Genomic DNA, 16,640 nt, shown 5'->3' with positions numbered 1-16,640 from the left:
ACGAGTTATGATTAGAGTTAGTTTGATCCATGAAAATGACGATTTTTTTTTGTTTTATATTGTCTACAGAAGTAAAAGTAAAACCCTGCAATTGAAGAAATCAACAAATATTGTCCAAAAAAATTGAGTAAAGCCCTATTAAATAATTAAAAAGCTAAGAAGCTAATTGTTTCGAAGGAAAACGATGTAAACAGAAGAAAGATCATCCAGCTGATGTGGTGGGCTCGCAGCTATCGTGAGTGCAAGCCAAAACATCTCTGTATTCTCTAGAGATATTGAAGGAGTCGTACACTTGGCCAGTGCTGCTCTTCTTGTACTCAAAGAGAAGCGATGAGTGATCAGAAGCAGTCAACTTCACAAACCCAAAGTCATAGTCTCTGACCAAACTCCATTTGGGTACCAGTGAGCTAAAGGGAGACAAGTGACTTCCTGCACCACCCACAACAACGTGGATAGTTCCTTGGAAGGTCCCTGAGTAGTGATCCTTATCGTTGTTCACACATTGGCTCTGCAATAGAAAACAAAAAGGTAAGATAAGAGCTTAGAGACAACGCTACATCGATGAGACGGAAATCAAGCAAATTATGATGGGATCAAACCTGGTAAATGGGGCAGCTTCGCTCATAGTTATGGACATGGCCGTAGAAAGCAAGGTCCACTTTGTACTTCTGCCACAGTTTCTGTAGGCTTTCTCTTCCCATAGGCTCTTCAAAGGTTCCTTCTTGGCCATACCAATCATTGGTGGAATAACCAAGGACACGATGAGCCATAAAAATGAGCCAAGGCTGAGTCTTTCTGTCTACAGAGGCAAGGCAACGCTCGATGAATTGGTATTGCTCTGTGCCTTCTCTCCAATCGTGTTCAGTGTCTGCTATACAGAACCGGAACATCCCGTAATCCGCTCTGTACCTGCCCATTCAACCCGACATATGTAAGATATTGTTCTGGAACTTGCAAGTAATCGTCAATGGTTAACAAAACTATACCAGAATTTAGCTCGGTTCTCAGCAGGAAAGTAGAACATGGTCTCTGCAGGAACACCACACTCTCCTCCAGAGTCTGGCCGGGCATAGAAAGATCCAGTGTCTGGCCAATCACGCTCGTGGTTGCCACTGTAATGAGAAAGAAATGACTTAAAGCACTACAAGAGTAGTAGAGGAAGAAGAACAATGATGAAGCTTTTCTTATTGACAAACCTCCCGACCATGTAGGGGACAGTAGAAGCGATGGGCTCGATTTGAGATGTGAACTGATCCCACTGGGAGAGGTAGCCATTGGAATAAGTGAGATCTCCAATGTGGAAAACAATATCATAGTTCTTCAAGTCCTTGATGAGTTGGTCTGTTGTATTGAGGGAACCAGGTTGGTAATCATTGTACTCATTAGACCCATCTCGCTCACCCTGAAATATATACCATTTGAGATAATAGTCTGAGAGCACATGGAGATCATAATGGCCTAAAAGAAACATACCTTCCCCATGTCACCGAATATTATGACCCGTTGTAACGAGTCTTGTCCAGGGTAAGGAGAAGACACGAAGGTGTAATTCTTGCTCCAAATCGTCGAACCATTGACCAAGTCATGGCCTAGCCTATATGTGTATCTGGAAACCAAAGGATTGAGAGTTAACTAACATTTATGAAACTAAAATTAACACTCCTGGTTTAGACTAAGCAAAGTAGAGTTTTCATACTCGCGGTTTGGCCAGAGTTCTTTCAAGAAAGCAGTATGGAAGAAACCAGGATCACGCCAACCAACGCCCCGAGCAGGATTACCTGTGTAACATCACAATGATCCAGATGAATAGTTTCAAATATCCCAACACTGTTGCCTCAGAGATCACAGCGAAAGATATACAAAACAGGACGTACCACACAAGCTGTTTCTGTTGAAGGTGATTGTTCCAGCTGGCGATCTCTTACTTGGAAGTCCCTTTGCACTCCATTCAACAAAAGGAACAGCCTCATTTATGTTGTACCCACTCGTCCATGTCACGGTCATCTATCAAAAGATACAAAAACAAGCCTATTTTAACGAACTCCAAAAAGTTTGTATTCTCCAAGACCCAAGGCCTTTTGAGTCAAGTTGTGGAAAAACTTACTTCATCCCAATTCTTGGTTAATGCAAGACGCGGGTAGACAGGTGCTTTAGGATTGACAAAAGCTACAGGATTGGATTTCCCGAGAAGTTGTGGCTGCAGTGATATTCAAAAGATCAGTAAAGTCCACTTGGTACTATTGCAGGTATACAAATATACTAAACTGAGAAAGCTAGTATAGTTAACCTACCATTTTAACATCATTGGTAAACAGTGCAAAAGAGATATCAGCTCTCTGATTTATCATCTGTAACTTGAAAGTCACATTCCCTGACTTCATATACTCCGGATGAGTGTTACAATACAAGTACTGGCAAATAGAAAAAGGAATGTTACCAGGACTCAAATCAAGAAATAACAGAAATCAATAGATGTTAAAAAAAAAACCAAACCTTGACGGGAGCTGAGCATATGTAAGGAGTTTTCTCTTTGCCACCAGTTGTTGGCCAACAGTTACCCGAGCTAACAACAAAGACGAGTCAAATAATAATGCACAAAAGGCACATTTCACCATCTATAACAAAAATAGATGTAGTTTAGAAAAAAATACTCGAAATTAGCTGGCGAGAAAACTCCAATCCAATCTTTTGAAGTGGGCTTGGGGTTGGAGACAGCAACATGTACCCATTCAATATCTTCACCCTGTTAGATCAGAGTCACATCAAAACCAATCGAGCTTGGATTTTGAGAATCAAGACTAGAACGGCTAAACTCAAGCTATCAACACAAATTTTTTGACATTTAAATCATCTCTTAAGAATACACATATATCAGTAAAACTAGAATCAGACAAGAACAAAATAACATCATCAAGATCAAGAAAATGGTTTTTGAAACCTGTGAACCAAGAACTGAAGGGGAAGCGTGAATCTTGACAGAAGTGTCCAAAGCAAGACTGGTTTCGTAAATGTTAATCTTAGCCAGTGCTTGATCTCCATCTCCATGACCAAAACATAAGCTCGAGCTTAGCAGTGCGGTGAAGCACAGAATCACTAGTAAAAACACTCTAGCCATGTTTTTCTTTGTTGTTGTGACTTAGCAACAAAAACCTAGCTAGAGCTGTATATTTCTTATATATAATCCAGGATGATATCTAAGAATCTTTCCAAAACTGATTCATCTCTATCGAATTCAACATTCCTAAGATTATCCAAATCTTTTCCTTCACCGTCAAATCCAAGTAGTCGAATATTCTAACAGTTCCATTTTTTCGATAAAAGTAATATTCTAACAGTTTTCTTTTTTTTTGTTATAATGATGGTAACAGTTTTTAAAAATTTAAAGATAAAACCAAGAAAAAAAATTTGAATTTTCCTTTTTTTTTCGGACTTAAGGCTGACCGGATTCGGACCGGCTTTAACCGGGAATTAAATAGTGGATTGTAATTGGCACACCGTGTTGTTCTAAACGCATCCCTAATTCGGGTCACGTCGGAAAGAAGAAGAAGAAGGATGAAGAAACCATCGAAGAAGAGCGAGATCGAGTACTGCAAGGTATGCCGATTGCATCACGACCACGGCTCACGCCACAAGTACTTCCCTCGCCACAAATACCTCCTCTCTACCTTCCTCGATCGATTCCGAACGAAGATTGCTGACGTCAGATTCTTCCTCAAGAACCCTAGCGTTCTGCGGCCACAAGAGCAGTCGCAAAACCGCGTTTGGTGTGTCTTTTGCGATGAGGACATTGTCGAGCTCGGCAGCTCCTTCGCCTGGTATGCCATTACCTTTACCTCTTTTGAGTCTGTTCATTCGATTTGCGTTCGTTGCTTTAGCGAACATAGTAGCTATGTTACTTAAATGGAATCTAGAATCGGAGTGTGCGAGAATTTTTGTTGTTGATGATAGAGCTAACTGGGATTGAATCGTCTGCTGATTATACTACACATAATATTTTGGTTTGGATGCTTTTTTTTTTTACCAGTTCTAAGGCAATCAACCACTTCGCAAGTTCGGATCATCTTGGGAATATCAAGCAATTTCTTTCGAAAAATGGCCCGGCAATGGATTGCATTGACGATTTCCGTATTACTGAAGCTAATGTAGCTAAGGTATGCACTATGTACTTGAGGATTATGCTGCAGTTGTTGCCAGTATTTTTTTCATAACCTGTGGCATAACCTTTGCAGTTTTAAGAGTGACAGAGTGTAGCCGTGTGTTGTTTGTTGATATCTCTAATGACATTCTATCTATGCTGGATGCAGTGGGAAAAAAAATGTCAGTCATTGGGAAATGAAGATGCATCTTCTTTTAAAGGGTCCTGTGAGCAGCTGTCTGGGACATCTAATGATATCCACAATAAACTTGCCTTTAAAACTATGGATAAAATTGAAAATGTTCCTGCACACCATATAAATGTTTTGCCTTTACAGTATAATACGAATGAGTATCAGATATCACATTCAGAGCTTCCTGGAGTTGCACATTATGGTTCATATCTGAACATGGATGCTTCTCACCTCCCTTTACGTACTGATCCCCCAACTAATCTACCAGGTATTATTTTGTTTAATTATGACCTCCATATTTTGTTAGTTGTAGAGTATAGCAAGTTGTGTATAATAGTCTCAATGAATTCTGTTCTCTAGGGAACGGGTTTGGCAAACATTCCATTCCTTTTAGAAGCAAGGATTACCCAAGCAATCAAGAGGAGGTGAGTTTCAGTTATGGTAACATTGGTATTGCTGCTTTTAAAATTCTGATGTGTTATGTTTTCATCTGCTTCTCAAAAGTAGTTTGAAGATTGGTTATATTTTTAATACATCTTAGGTATTAAACAATTTAGTTAACATTTTGGTTGTTCCAGATTCCATTCAAAATATCGACTTGTCCAGTTTAAAATAGTTTGTAACTACACTTTAGGATTTCTCATTGTTATATTGATATTGCAGCCTACGTTAGATAAGATGATCTGACATGTATCTTATCATTCTTTTTGTCACTTTTTGATTGATGTCATCATTCGAGTCAGAGATTCTTCACTACTTGTTATTTAGCCTCTGATTCTGGTGTAATTATGGTACCTCTTAGTTTCATAATGAGGCTTTTTCGGCTCAGAATTTTTGGTTGTACGGCAATGCTTTGTAAAGATCATGGCAATAACTATTCCTTGGTTCAGGATTTTCTTATGTGTTATTTGTGTAATTGACGCAGAATAAATCTTCTATCTAGGTGTGTTCTTTTAATCATCAAAGTTCCATTACTGATTAGGTCTTTGTGCTCCATGTGTTCAATTACAGAATTCCTTCGGGTTGAACAGTTACACACTCATTGTCTAAGTCCTGATTATTTTCTTTTTATGAGCCTATTACTGACATTGTCTTCATTCCAGGAGAATAAACAAATTAAGGGCAGTTACAGTTCTCCAGGTAGGCTGCTACTTGGCATTCAAATTTTATATGTGTTGTGTTTATTTAATATTAGTGCTTCATCGTCTAGGTTTATAGATTTTATTGATGTAGCCATTCTGATATGCACTTAGTATTAATTGGATTTGTCCTTTTTTCCTCTTTTTCCTTTTCTTGTGAGGTAGTAATGACTAGCATTTCTTCCTCACATTCGAGCGATGCTTGCGGGAATGTTCACTCTGGAGCTCCTCCACCATGGCTTGATGCAAATGATGGGAATTCTTCTAATGTTCAACTAAACCAATCAGACATGAGCAGCTTTCAGGCAAAGATACCTGGAAAGACTCGTAAGCTGAATCCTAACAGGGTTGGCGCTGCATGGGCTGAAAGGAGAAAAATAGAGATGGAGATGGAGAAGAGGGGACATGCAATGAATAGTAAGGTTGATGCAGACTGGCTTCCCAACTTTGGTCGAGTTTGGCAATCAGGCACTCGAAAAGAATCCAGAAAAGAATTTGAGAAGGAAAAACGGAAGTTAATCAAAACTGAAAGCATCTCTACAGAATCAGAACCAGTCGAAATACAACCGTACATTAGCAAACGGGCGGTAGGTTTTACCTTTCTAATATTTATTTACAAATGGCTGGTATCATCTCGGTTATCATTTTTTCTAATTCTCAAACATATGTGTGCTCCTTTTATACTCAACATAAATGATACATTTGGCTACTGTTTTCTTTTTTTAATTTCCTTTGAGAAATACGTTTCAGTGGCCTTATATACATACATTAATCGTGATTGCAGCGAAGAGAGAGTGGTGAAAATGGCTCTGGCTGACATCCAAGATGGCAACGAGTACAGATTACTAATGTAGGAATTTTATAATCCTCTTTTCCTGGAAATCATGCTCCAGTGTATCTTGTTTTTCATGTCAAGCTATGAAAGAATTTTAGAGGTATGTGATCCTGGATAATCCTTTGAAGTAATGTTAAAATTGGATGGAATTTTTTTTGGGTACGAAGAAAGGGTTAAAGTATAGCATAGAGAAGGCCTCTCTGTGACTATTTGATCTTCTTTTGGGCTCTGTGGCTACTTTACCTTTCTTCTTAAGAAACATGTACATCTTTCTATTTCTTGTTCTTGGGGAGATAAAATGAAATAACTCTGTGTTGTGCATAGATTGTGGCCATTTCAACAAATTGTATTCATTTTCTAGTTGGACTTGTATACTATTCATACATGTTCCCCTGCGCTGGTATGAGATAAAGACGCAGTAGTGTGTCGAACTACATTGTTCTTGAATCTTGATTGAATGTACAAAATTTTGCTAATATCTGATGACTGTTTCTGGTGAGCAAAACCTGGATGCATTTGATTGTCCCTTAATCCTAAACTTCCAGAAGTTCCCTTTAGCTGAAACCAGATTCTCCTGGCATAAGAATTCCCAGGAGAGCCACTTCTCAGCAGTCCTGTGCACATCATGCACTAAAACATCTGTTGTTGAGTTACTACTTCCTTCCCTTGCTAGCACAGCTGCAGTGTATATACTCCCCATCCTACCAGGTGCCTCTAAGTTGTCTCCACGTGGCCCATCAACAACTATCACATCCCATTTGGTATTGTGTACTTCCAGTGGCAAATCCTTCAGTTCCATTTTGCAGTGTGATGAGCCTTGTTGTAGATTATTCATCTTGGGTGCGCATGCGGGATTGGCTCGAGCATGTCGAAGCAGATTGTAAGCATTTTTCACTTCCATCTGATGGTATTTTAGGCTGTAGATTCTTGTGTTGTTCGGATTTACTTTAGCTTTTGGTGTCATTGTCGTTGCAGGTTCATCTTCTAGAATGACAGTAATACCTCTAGTGTTGATTGAAGATAACATGAGGTATTGAGGTGCAGACCCGAAAACAAGAACGTTGCAAGGGGATCTACGGGTAATGGTATCTGATAAGAGCTTCAGTTCCTTTTCCGTGAGAGCGATTGGGCCCTCGTTAGCCCTGAGGTGCTGACTGGACTCGGCTGGACTCAAACGAAACGTGGTTGAAGACGAGGACTTAGATGCAGAGGATGAAGACTTGTATGAAATCCGGAGGAGTCGGAGAACGGAAAGGCTTGAAAGAACGAAGATAAGAAGAGGTATGAGTTTACGCACAGTGAACTTTGGCATCTTAATCTTTGATTCTGTCTGGTGTTTGGGATTATCAGGGGAGGAAGGAGGTGAGAATCTGAGTAGAGGATTGAGAATAGGAAGTGAAGATTGATGAAGTTGAGGAGGCATGATTACTATTCTCACCTCTCTTTGAGTATCACCTGGTTCCCAAAAGAGTTTATGTCTTTTGGTTTTAAATGATCATCAATTATGATTGTCAGTTTGTGTCATCTTCGAGTGAATAACAAGGAAAGGTCGCATTGCTTCTGTTCCAAGATTCTCTTTCTTTCCTTTTTTTTGTGTTGTCATGTCATTTGCTTGTTAGTTTAGATTTACCTAACTTCATGATTATTATTTTTCAGTTTGTCATGTCACTGGAGTAGCAAAGATTTTAATCGAAAGTAATACACGTATATCATTTTTGTTTTTTTTTTTGGACAACACACGTTCATCTAAGTGATTGCAATATGTGAATAAGTTTGGTAAACTATATATATAGTTACTATGAAATGCTTTTTGTGGTCAATAGTCAAACAATGTTAATAGTGCAAGCATTATTTGCGACAAATTCCCTCATCAGAGATAAGCCAGAAACATGAGATTGGAACCGAAGGGAACAAGCAATACTAAGAGGTTAGGAATATTCGAAAGATTTGGTCAAACATTCGTCTACTTAGATAGGTTTTGTAATTTGTAAGTTTCGTAACCGTAACTAAGGGTTTAGCCTCGTCAACATTTATCAAAACTTAGGAATTTTATAACAGCAGAACGAAATAAGAAGTGAAATATATGAAACAGAATGCAGACTGATCTCAAATGGTGTGGTTAACTAGGTCAACAAAAGTTTACTCTTTTTGAGTATCTGAACAAACAAACAAACAAAAAACTGTTGAAGTGTCTTCATGAAACAACAAAGCTGTAACTACCCTTGTCCATCTTATCTTCCCTTGTTCTCTGCAAACAAGCCAAACCAAACTTTAGAAGAGAGCAATTTCCAAATTACAAGGACACGGTTTAAGAAACTTTTACAAAGCAAGTCCCCCATTCATCTCGAGTTATCCAAATCTCTTGGATAAAGCATATTCACTTTTTACATGTCAATGCAATGTTCATGATCGAATCACAAGCTGTCTATCAACACTTTGAACCAAACCAACAGTTCCATGATATATGCATAAACAAATCCTACTAGATGTCCAATTGCAAATTGCTTATTTAGTAACTATAGACAGAGCAGACAAGTATACATCGAGACAAAAGCATCTTAGTTATATAGATGACTCTATACTACACGAACTAGCTTGCTTAACCAAATCATCATTATCAGACATCAAAACCCATGCATGGCTGGAAAGAAGAAATCGGTAAAGAGAAATTGTCACCTAAGTGGCACCAACGATGATGTTGTTGATGGGAATAAAGATTAGCTTCACAAAGAAGCCAACGAATCCCATTACTACGAACCCGATAGCTGTACGCACTGCCACCTTCGTGAACTCTACATACAACAATACAAATACAGAATCAGACCATCTCCATCATGGAAAGAAATCACGGATCTCTCCAATCAACATACATACGGATCTTCCCAATCCATAAAAGACAAAACGATAGATCCAGCAGCTCAGAACATACACAGATCGCTCATCATTACCTAATCTAAAGACAGCAATTTCAAAAATACAAAAATTCCGTAGACCGATCTAGTTCAATACCTTTGCGATCTGGCTTGTGACAACGCTTAACGAGGCGAATGCTGTCCTTGGCGAAGTCTCTAAGAGGATCGACGACGGAATCAATGGCGTCCATGGCGCTTTTTTTTTCCTGACGATTTTTTATTTATTTATTTGTGTTTTCGTTTTTATTCGAAAGAGAGAAAACAAATTGGGAGTCTTCGGAAATAATTAATGACAAAAAGATAAGTATATAGAAAGAGAATGAGAGAGAGAGGGAACGTCACATGGATATTGAAGAGCCAATCACAGACCGAGCCTCGACGGAGGTATGCCATGTCAGCAAAGTCAAACCTTTTACTGGGCTCACACTGTACCTTGACCCAAGCCCACGAAAACCACTAATGACACGCTAGCTGGATTAGAGAAAAACAAAAGCCCTACGTTGCTAAGTTGTGTTGTGTGTATGGAACTGACGTGGGATGAGGAGGATCCGATGGACTGCACCTGCACCGTGGAGAAAGAATACATGGTGGATCCTAGGGGTGTGCTGCTGCTTCTGAGTCTGAGAGAATGTTAGTATAAACGTTACGGGATATGACACTTGGCTTCCTGAGATTGATATCGAGATGGCGGTGTGTAAATATTTGTCTTCATGTGTGGAGAGGTGGTCACAGGGAGTTGTGATGAACTCGCGTTTATATTATAGGAGAAGGATGCGTAGACAAGGCGCTAGAACTAAGTGGATCCACCAATATTAACAAAGCTTTCTTTAATTTTCTCAAAAGGACAAACAAACAAACAAACTCATATTTATGTCTCAAGAAGTGAGTTGTAAGGCTATGGGGAAAAAACAAACCATTACTAGCTAACATATTCTCTATTTACTCCATGGATTCAAAAGTAGGAGCATACCAACCGAGCTGGTCAATGAGCTTCTTCATCCTCTCTTCTTGTCCCTTGGAATCTCCAAAAGCAGTAGTGAAAGGATAAACAAAGGTAACCTTAGTGGCCATACACCTGTAAGCAACCACATCTTCCTTCACCAAAAACTCCATCACATCTCTGCTAAATCCTCCTCCTTCTACCTCTGCCACCAAATATCTCCCTGCATAATTAAACATTTTGTTATAATCCGATTTCTTCATAACTAAAGAGTCATTACCACACAGACACTATGATCCCTTAATTGAAAAAAATGACTGACAAGTGATTACCATATGGGGTATCTTCAAGAACCATAAACTTAGGATTCTTCTGAGTGCTCACTATTGCATCTTTCAATTTCTGCGTTGAACACTACAAAGAATCAGAAACGATGCTAACTAAATTGAGATGATGAAGGGAGAAAATAGACCTGAATGGGATCTTGTTGTTTATCGGTTTCAGGGATTGGCAATGGAAAAGAGAAGGAAGATGAGGTTGGATTCGTGGATACACATCCTGGGTTCGTAGAAGGGCAAGGCCTAATTTTGCTACACAAATTGATGAGAAGATGAGAGGAGAGTTAGCATCAAAAGAAAGCAAACGCAAACTTTTCTCAATTAAGAATGTGGAGAGGAAACAAACAAACCCATTGAGAAGACCGGTCTGGACGAACTTGGATTGGGTGAAAGGAGTGGTGAGTGGCTGAGAAGAGGAGAGAGAAGGAATGGCTAAGGCAGGGGAAGAGGAGGAAGTTAAAGAGAGAGCAAGAGCAAAAGAGATTAGGTTTGGTAAGAAAGAGATTGGAGAAGAAGAAGAAGAAGAAGAAGAGAGTTCTTGAATTTGTTGTGTTGGGTTTTTCAATGAACACAAGAACTTGGTGGTTGCGCCTCTCGGCCGTGGCGGGAGGATGAGTTGCAAACTCGTGACCAAACTCATCTTTGAGTTTACGAGTTTATGGTTACTCTCTTATCCTCCAGTTATTATATTCCACTTACTAATAGCTAATTTAAATTTAACAAAAACAGAAAAAATTAGCTATTTTAGTTTTTTATTTCCCGGAAAAAAAAATATATATGCATAAGTACTCTCTAGAGTAAAAATGGACCATGACTTGGTTTTGGTAGGTTTTTCATTAAAAATGATTAGAGAATCACAAAATTTAATCTAATTAACATATAGTTTCGATTTCTTTAAATGACGAAAATATCCTCGGTCGATCACTTAAAAAATTGCCGGGTCGGGACGCGGATCCTTACATATCCGACTACAGTAGGAAAAAACCCCGCGGATCTGTTTGTACTTCAAAATAATATTTTTCGGATCCAATATATTATTTCATTCAAGATTAGTTATTTAAGATCCCAAACAGAGTTATTCTTTATAGGCAAACACTCTGATTTCATTTTCTTTTAAGGTATTTAAATGAAAACCATAAATTTTAATTACCAAAAATTCGGATATTTCTTTAATTACCGAGATTGATCTTAACAGATAATCTTTTAAAAGGAATATTTAGTGATTCAGTTAAAATCTTTAAAAACGAATATTCAAGTTACCAAATCTGACTAAATTGCTTGATTTCCGATATTATAATATTTCCTTAACAAAACTATAGTAATTAATTGTGAGTAGTATAGATAGAAAAAATTAAAAACGCAGAAATTATATATATGTAAAGTTGTAAACTAATTTACAGAAAAAGTGTACTGTATATCCCACATCGACTAAATATTTTGGAATATGGTTCATAATCACTATAAATATGTGACTAAAATGTTTAGAGTATAAATGAGCAGGAAGCTTGATTTATCAGGTATCCAAATTTAATAGTTTAATTTGGTTCTATATTTGAAAATATTTAAACTTTTAAAAAGTAAACATATTATAATATATTATAATATATTTACGTTTTTTAAAAAAGTTTAAGATATTATAAATATTTAAATTTTTATAGAATGTTTAAATTATTATAAATATTTTTGAACTCCGTCGAAAGTTTAAAATATTATAATATATTTAAAGTCTATAAAATATTTAAGTAATATTAATATTTTAATTCTTAAAAATTTAAAATATAAAATTTTTTTGAGTTAAATCCGTTAAAACATGTGTTTTTATCAAACTATAAATTAAGCCATGGAAGCAGAGTGTGTCTATCCTCTTACAAAACTATTATCCGATATTGCGGAGTGTCTATTCTCTTACAAAACTACGTACTATCTACTATTGTGGTGTGTCTGTTTCCGTGAAAAACTACATTTTACAAACTACTTACTCTATTAGGATTTCCAATTTACTGTATAACCCCAAATATACAAATAAACACTATATAAATAAAGAAAATAAATCAAAATAAAAAACTATATTACAAAAATACAAATTACAAAAAAAATAACTAACAAAATATATAATCCTGTGCTGTAGCACGGGTATCACCTAGTATATATATATATATACATTTTCAGAAATAGTTGTTCGAAAAACAACATTTATAGTATGTGGGAATTATGATTTGCCATTTGCCAAGTAATTATAACCCTTTGTAAGCTCCTATTGTTTGATACTCCATGATAGCTTAATGGCGTATGCATCCTCCAATGTTCTCTCATTCAGTGGTTTTCAATTTTCTAGATTTTTTTGGTTTCTTGTTTTTATTCTACTAGTATTAAAGTACTTTTATTATATACAAAATACAATACCCGAAGTACATTGTAACTAATCATATGATTAGAATGTATACTGTAGTACTTAGGAGTTAGGAGTTAGGAGTTAGGAGTTAGGAGTGTGTTAATTATATCCCTTGTTATACGAGTTACATACTTACATTGAACCTTTCATTAAATCAAAATTTGACTTCAATAAATATTGACTCATGGCACTAGAACTATTTACCATCGAATCAGATCCAGGAGACAGAGAGAAGGAAATGAAACGATAGATCAAAAGACGTTCAATCGTCTTGAAGTACTATTTTTGTTACGTCATTATATTTACACAAGAATTTTCAAAAATTTCATATTGTGTTTCTTCTTAAGCAATAAGCACAGTTTTGATCATTTTGCAAGGGAAAGAGAAATGAAGAGGATTCCATTGGACAAGGAGACTCTATTTTTCCGATTTCGCAGGTAATGCTTGTCTACGTTTCAATACCTTTTTTTTTTTTTTTGTTTTTTTTTTGTGTGTCAAAAACTTAACATTACTTATCTAATAGTCAGATTTTGTTAATGATAAAAGTTTTATACATAAAACTGCAAACAAAAAGGTAAGAGCTTTTGCAATTTTTTTTTTAATTACTTATTTTGTTTACATCAGAGTAGAAACTACAACTTATGTTAGGAATTTAGGAAGACCATGTCTTCCACAGATAGGTATATATATATATCAGTGTATCACGCATGTATGTTTTTGTTTAAAGGGTTGGTTAACTTACGAGAAAGACGAATTAATTTGAAAACGAAGTAAAGACTATATCAAACACAAATCCACCGGTGACAAACCGACATTGTTTATGTGGGTGCCATGCCATGTTATGGAAAGGTCGCGTGGCCAAAACTAATCACATTAGTCGACTTTGATACCGTCATCCCATTTAAATTATATTTTCATGTTATTACTAAACGTAATTTATTTAAACATATGAAAATTGTTATTCGTATTAAGAAAAAACTTATTAATCGACTGATTACTGATATGCGGTTGGGTTGAATCGAACCTGCGATCGAGACGTTGACTACCATTTATATTTTCCATTAAAGTATTTTAATTTTTACTAGAAACAAAGTTTTTTATTAAAAAAAAAAGAGAGAGAGAGAGATCACTGAGAGAAGAGGTTGACCAAAATCGACCAAGTTAAGACTAGGTCTTCTTGCGCAAGCTCCGGTTACAAAATAATCCAGTAGTACTGATATACGCTAATTCCTGTTTCTGAAAGCAAAGGGTTTTGTGTAATTATTGATAGCTTGAGTTTGCGAATGGACGGAGAAGAGCTTACCGAGCAGGAGACTGCCTTGTACGACCGCCAGATTAGGGTTTGGGGTGCTAATGCTCAAAGAAGGTTACTACTTTCTCATCTCCTTATCCTACTCATCCCTGACTTAGTACTTTTACTGGGTTAGCGTTGATTTGTTTCAATTCCTCTTTTTTTTACTTATTTCCGAGTTAGTTGCTTCTAAACTAGTTGAACTCGTAACTTCTGTGCTCTGAGATGATCGTGTATGCTCTGTTACTGGGCATTTCCAAGGTTCATGTTTCACCTGAGATTGTATTTGGACTTTAGACTTTTAAAGTTTTAGGTTGATGTAACTTAGCTCGTTCTTATTCACTATCATGTAACTACTGTGGCATGGTTTGATATAGTGTTGAGGTTTGTGTTTTGCTTGCAGATTGACCAAATCTCATGTCTTGGTATCTGGGATTAAGGGCACTGTTGCTGAGGTAGCAGCTGTAACTCTTTATCATATTTCTGTTGAGAAGTCATGCTTTTCAATTAGTTAGTTAATCTAATGGTCTTTTACTGCATTTCTTGGATTTGTGTCTCCATTTGGTGTGTAGTTTTGCAAGAACATTGTGCTGGCAGGAGTTGGTAGTGTGACGTTAATGGATGATCGTTTGGTGAACGAGGAGGCCTTGAACGCAAACTTCTTAATTCCGCCTGATGAAAATGCTTACCGTGGCAAAACTGTTGCTGAGATTTGTTGTGATTCACTCAAGGATTTCAACCCTATGGTCCGTGTTTCTGTTGAGAAAGGTTTCCCTCTAGTACCTCTCCTTCTAACGTTTTGATAACATACCGGCTCTTGTCTGATCATTTTTTTGAAATCTTTCAGGTGATTTGTCTACACTCGGCCTTGAATTTTTCGAGAAGTTTGATGTTGTGGTTATAGGCTACGGTTCTCGTGCTACTAAAGTATGGATAACAGTTTTTTATAGTTTCCCTCTTGCTCTTATCTTCAGTTGCTTCATAACATTGTCTGTTTTTCTTTTTGTTTGCAGAAATCTGTCAATGAAAAATGTCGGAACTTAGTGAAACGTGTTGCTTTCTATACAGTCGATTGTAGAGACTCATGTGGTGAGATCTTTGTCGACCTTCAAAACTACAAGTACACAAAGGTACTTACATGATTTGATGTTTCATCTAGTTCAATTTTAATTCCATTATCACCTCCTCATTCCATAATTTTCAGTCGTCCTTTATATTGTTTCCTTGGCAATTTTCTTTCCACAGAAAAAGCGTGAAGAGACTGTGGAATGCGAACTTAATTTTCCGAGTTTTCAGGTACAATAAAACAACAAATATTTGCTACTAAATAATCCTTTCATCTGTGTATGTAGTAAAAGTAACATTTTTTTTTGGTTTATTGCCGCAGGAAGCTATATCAGTACCATGGAAACCATTTCCTCGGAGAACAGCAAAGCTCTACTTTGCTATGAGAGGTTGTTAACTACTTACTGCAGCTTAATTCTTGATAGCTTTTCAGAAACAAATGAAAAATTAAAAACCCCATTGCAGATACATAACAAACAAAGCTGCTTCACTAATATTTGGAATTCTAATGAGATTTTTCAGTAATAGAAGTGTTTGAAGAGAGTGAAGGTCGTAAACATGGAGAATGTTCACTACTCGATCTTGCCAGAGTCTTGGAAATCAAAAAGCAACTCTGTGAGGCAAATGTAAGCGTGTTCTTTTGTTTTTGTTTTGCCATTCTTTAGAAATTTCACTCAGTTCACTGAAAAACTGAATACTGCAACAGTCTGTCAGCGAAAGCCTTATACCAGATAGTCTCTTGGAAAGACTAATCACCGGTACTACTGAATTCCCACCAGCTTGTGCCATTGTGGGAGGAATATTAGCACAGGTTCTCTCTCTCTCTCTCTCACTCCCTCTTTTCCCCATTCGAATATTCTCAGTAGAAACTTGGAATTTAACAAGAAAGCTTGTCGATGTTGCAGGAGGTGATCAAGGCAGTATCATGCAAAGGAGACCCGTTAAAGAACTTCTTCTACTTTGATGGTGAAGATGGGAAAGGTGTGATGGAAGACATTTCGAACTCTTTTACCTCCTCTTAGTAGTATACTAGTATCAACCAGTGAGTCCTAAAAATTCATCTAACTCTGATGTTTCATGAGATCCTATTTAATTAATATCTCAATTCGTTTGTTTTTGCTTTCACATTATTATGAACGTATTAATGCAAAAATATTCTGAAATTTCGTGCGGGTCAGTTGTGATTTTCCGTGGTAGAATCATTTTTTCAGTTATTGATATTTGAATTGTTCAGTTTCATTCAAATTTTAAATAGAGATTAGAGTGAGATCTCACCAGATTTTTCATTAAATAGAAATTAGTGAGATCTCACAAGATTTCATCTTATTATATAAACCACATTCTAGTTCTTACTTAGTAAAGTTGTAAGAAGAAAAGAAAATGGAAGAAAGAGAGGAGAA

At 36.8% G+C, this 16,640-nt stretch overlaps 6 protein-coding genes across 7 annotated transcripts; 2 read left to right on the top strand and 4 right to left on the bottom strand.

Annotated features, from left to right (window-relative positions):
- Positions 1-21: 21 nt before the first annotated feature.
- On the bottom strand, positions 22-3,354 carry LOC104730954 (putative inactive purple acid phosphatase 24). Its single transcript, XM_010450203.3, has 12 exons — positions 2,939-3,354; positions 2,652-2,743; positions 2,494-2,563; positions 2,292-2,411; positions 2,105-2,197; positions 1,875-2,004; positions 1,697-1,778; positions 1,474-1,606; positions 1,197-1,402; positions 987-1,112; positions 600-909; positions 22-508 (listed from the first exon to the last, which is right to left on the bottom strand). Exons 1-12 carry the CDS (start codon positions 3,113-3,115, stop codon positions 203-205), a joined length of 1,845 nt encoding a protein of 614 aa, XP_010448505.2. The 5' UTR covers positions 3,116-3,354; the 3' UTR covers positions 22-202.
- A 72-nt stretch (positions 3,355-3,426) lies between these two features.
- On the top strand, positions 3,427-6,623 carry LOC104730953 (TITAN-like protein). 2 transcript variants are annotated; one of them, XM_010450202.3, is made up of 7 exons: positions 3,427-3,815; positions 4,025-4,151; positions 4,305-4,596; positions 4,689-4,753; positions 5,432-5,468; positions 5,633-6,054; positions 6,252-6,623. In XM_010450202.3, exons 1-7 carry the CDS (start codon positions 3,553-3,555, stop codon positions 6,282-6,284), a joined length of 1,239 nt encoding a protein of 412 aa, XP_010448504.1. In that variant the 5' UTR covers positions 3,427-3,552; the 3' UTR covers positions 6,285-6,623. The 2 variants fall into 2 exon arrangements, with proteins under 2 accessions (XP_010448504.1, XP_087334629.1); XM_087478503.1 differs by lacking the exons at positions 3,427-3,815; positions 4,025-4,151 and having other exon boundaries at positions 4,305-4,389; positions 4,481-4,596; positions 6,252-6,464.
- A 4-nt stretch (positions 6,624-6,627) lies between these two features.
- LOC104730952 (arabinogalactan O-methyltransferase 1-like) lies at positions 6,628-7,725 on the bottom strand. Its single transcript, XM_010450201.3, has one exon. The coding sequence runs from the start codon at positions 7,723-7,725 to the stop codon at positions 6,775-6,777; it is 951 nt and encodes a 316-aa protein (XP_010448503.1). The 3' UTR covers positions 6,628-6,774.
- Positions 7,726-8,331: 606 nt separating this feature from the next.
- On the bottom strand, positions 8,332-9,530 carry LOC109127873 (protein transport protein Sec61 subunit gamma-1). Its single transcript, XM_019233352.2, has 3 exons — positions 9,312-9,530; positions 8,979-9,094; positions 8,332-8,550 (listed from the first exon to the last, which is right to left on the bottom strand). Exons 1-2 carry the CDS (start codon positions 9,403-9,405, stop codon positions 8,979-8,981), a joined length of 210 nt encoding a protein of 69 aa, XP_019088897.1. The 5' UTR covers positions 9,406-9,530; the 3' UTR covers positions 8,332-8,550.
- Positions 9,531-10,024: 494 nt separating this feature from the next.
- LOC104730951 (thylakoid lumenal 17.9 kDa protein, chloroplastic-like) lies at positions 10,025-11,258 on the bottom strand. The gene is made up of 4 exons (XM_010450199.3): positions 10,843-11,258; positions 10,627-10,744; positions 10,487-10,556; positions 10,025-10,377 (listed from the first exon to the last, which is right to left on the bottom strand). Exons 1-4 carry the CDS (start codon positions 11,130-11,132, stop codon positions 10,154-10,156), a joined length of 702 nt encoding a protein of 233 aa, XP_010448501.1. The 5' UTR covers positions 11,133-11,258; the 3' UTR covers positions 10,025-10,153.
- Positions 11,259-13,094: 1,836 nt separating this feature from the next.
- On the top strand, positions 13,095-16,403 carry LOC104730950 (SUMO-activating enzyme subunit 1A). The gene is made up of 12 exons (XM_087478500.1): positions 13,095-13,160; positions 13,262-13,321; positions 14,155-14,250; positions 14,579-14,630; positions 14,748-14,943; positions 15,023-15,102; positions 15,189-15,305; positions 15,421-15,471; positions 15,563-15,629; positions 15,763-15,866; positions 15,947-16,051; positions 16,146-16,403. The coding sequence occupies exons 2-12, from the start codon at positions 13,272-13,274 to the stop codon at positions 16,260-16,262; spliced, it is 1,035 nt and encodes a 344-aa protein (XP_087334626.1). The 5' UTR covers positions 13,095-13,160; positions 13,262-13,271; the 3' UTR covers positions 16,263-16,403.
- Positions 16,404-16,640: the final 237 nt, after the last annotated feature.

The sequence above is a fragment of the Camelina sativa genome, chromosome 12, assembly GCF_030686135.1.
Source record: "Camelina sativa cultivar CO46 ecotype springtype chromosome 12, ASM3068613v1".
NCBI classification, from domain to species: domain Eukaryota; kingdom Viridiplantae; phylum Streptophyta; class Magnoliopsida; order Brassicales; family Brassicaceae; genus Camelina; species Camelina sativa.
Note: the sequence above shows the minus strand (reverse complement) of the source record. Positions and strands in the feature narration are given on the sequence as shown.

Coding starts and splice junctions, on each gene's coding strand:
- LOC109127873 (XM_019233352.2), bottom strand. CDS start 9,405: ATGGACGCCATTGATTCCGTCGTCGATCCTCTTAGAGACTTCGCCAAG. Junction 9,095..9,311: donor TCACAAGCCAGATCGCAAAG/GTATTGAACTAG, acceptor TGTTGTATGTAG/AGTTCACGAAGGTGGCAGTG.
- LOC104730953 (XM_010450202.3), top strand. CDS start 3,553: ATGAAGAAACCATCGAAGAAGAGCGAGATCGAGTACTGCAAGGTATGC. Junction 3,816..4,024: donor CTCGGCAGCTCCTTCGCCTG/GTATGCCATTAC, acceptor TTTTTTTACCAG/TTCTAAGGCAATCAACCACT. Junction 4,152..4,304: donor CTGAAGCTAATGTAGCTAAG/GTATGCACTATG, acceptor TGCTGGATGCAG/TGGGAAAAAAAATGTCAGTC.
- LOC104730950 (XM_087478500.1), top strand. CDS start 13,272: ATGAAGAGGATTCCATTGGACAAGGAGACTCTATTTTTCCGATTTCGC. Junction 14,251..14,578: donor GGTGCTAATGCTCAAAGAAG/GTTACTACTTTC, acceptor TTTTGCTTGCAG/ATTGACCAAATCTCATGTCT. Junction 15,306..15,420: donor AAAACTACAAGTACACAAAG/GTACTTACATGA, acceptor TTCTTTCCACAG/AAAAAGCGTGAAGAGACTGT.
- LOC104730952 (XM_010450201.3), bottom strand. CDS start 7,725: ATGCCTCCTCAACTTCATCAATCTTCACTTCCTATTCTCAATCCTCTA.
- LOC104730951 (XM_010450199.3), bottom strand. CDS start 11,132: ATGAGTTTGGTCACGAGTTTGCAACTCATCCTCCCGCCACGGCCGAGA. Junction 10,745..10,842: donor CAGACCGGTCTTCTCAATGG/GTTTGTTTGTTT, acceptor CAATTTGTGTAG/CAAAATTAGGCCTTGCCCTT. Junction 10,378..10,486: donor TCTTGAAGATACCCCATATG/GTAATCACTTGT, acceptor TTAATTATGCAG/GGAGATATTTGGTGGCAGAG.
- LOC104730954 (XM_010450203.3), bottom strand. CDS start 3,115: ATGGCTAGAGTGTTTTTACTAGTGATTCTGTGCTTCACCGCACTGCTA. Junction 2,412..2,493: donor TATGCTCAGCTCCCGTCAAG/GTTTGGTTTTTT, acceptor TCTATTTGCCAG/TACTTGTATTGTAACACTCA. Junction 1,113..1,196: donor GTCCCCTACATGGTCGGGAG/GTTTGTCAATAA, acceptor TTCTCATTACAG/TGGCAACCACGAGCGTGATT.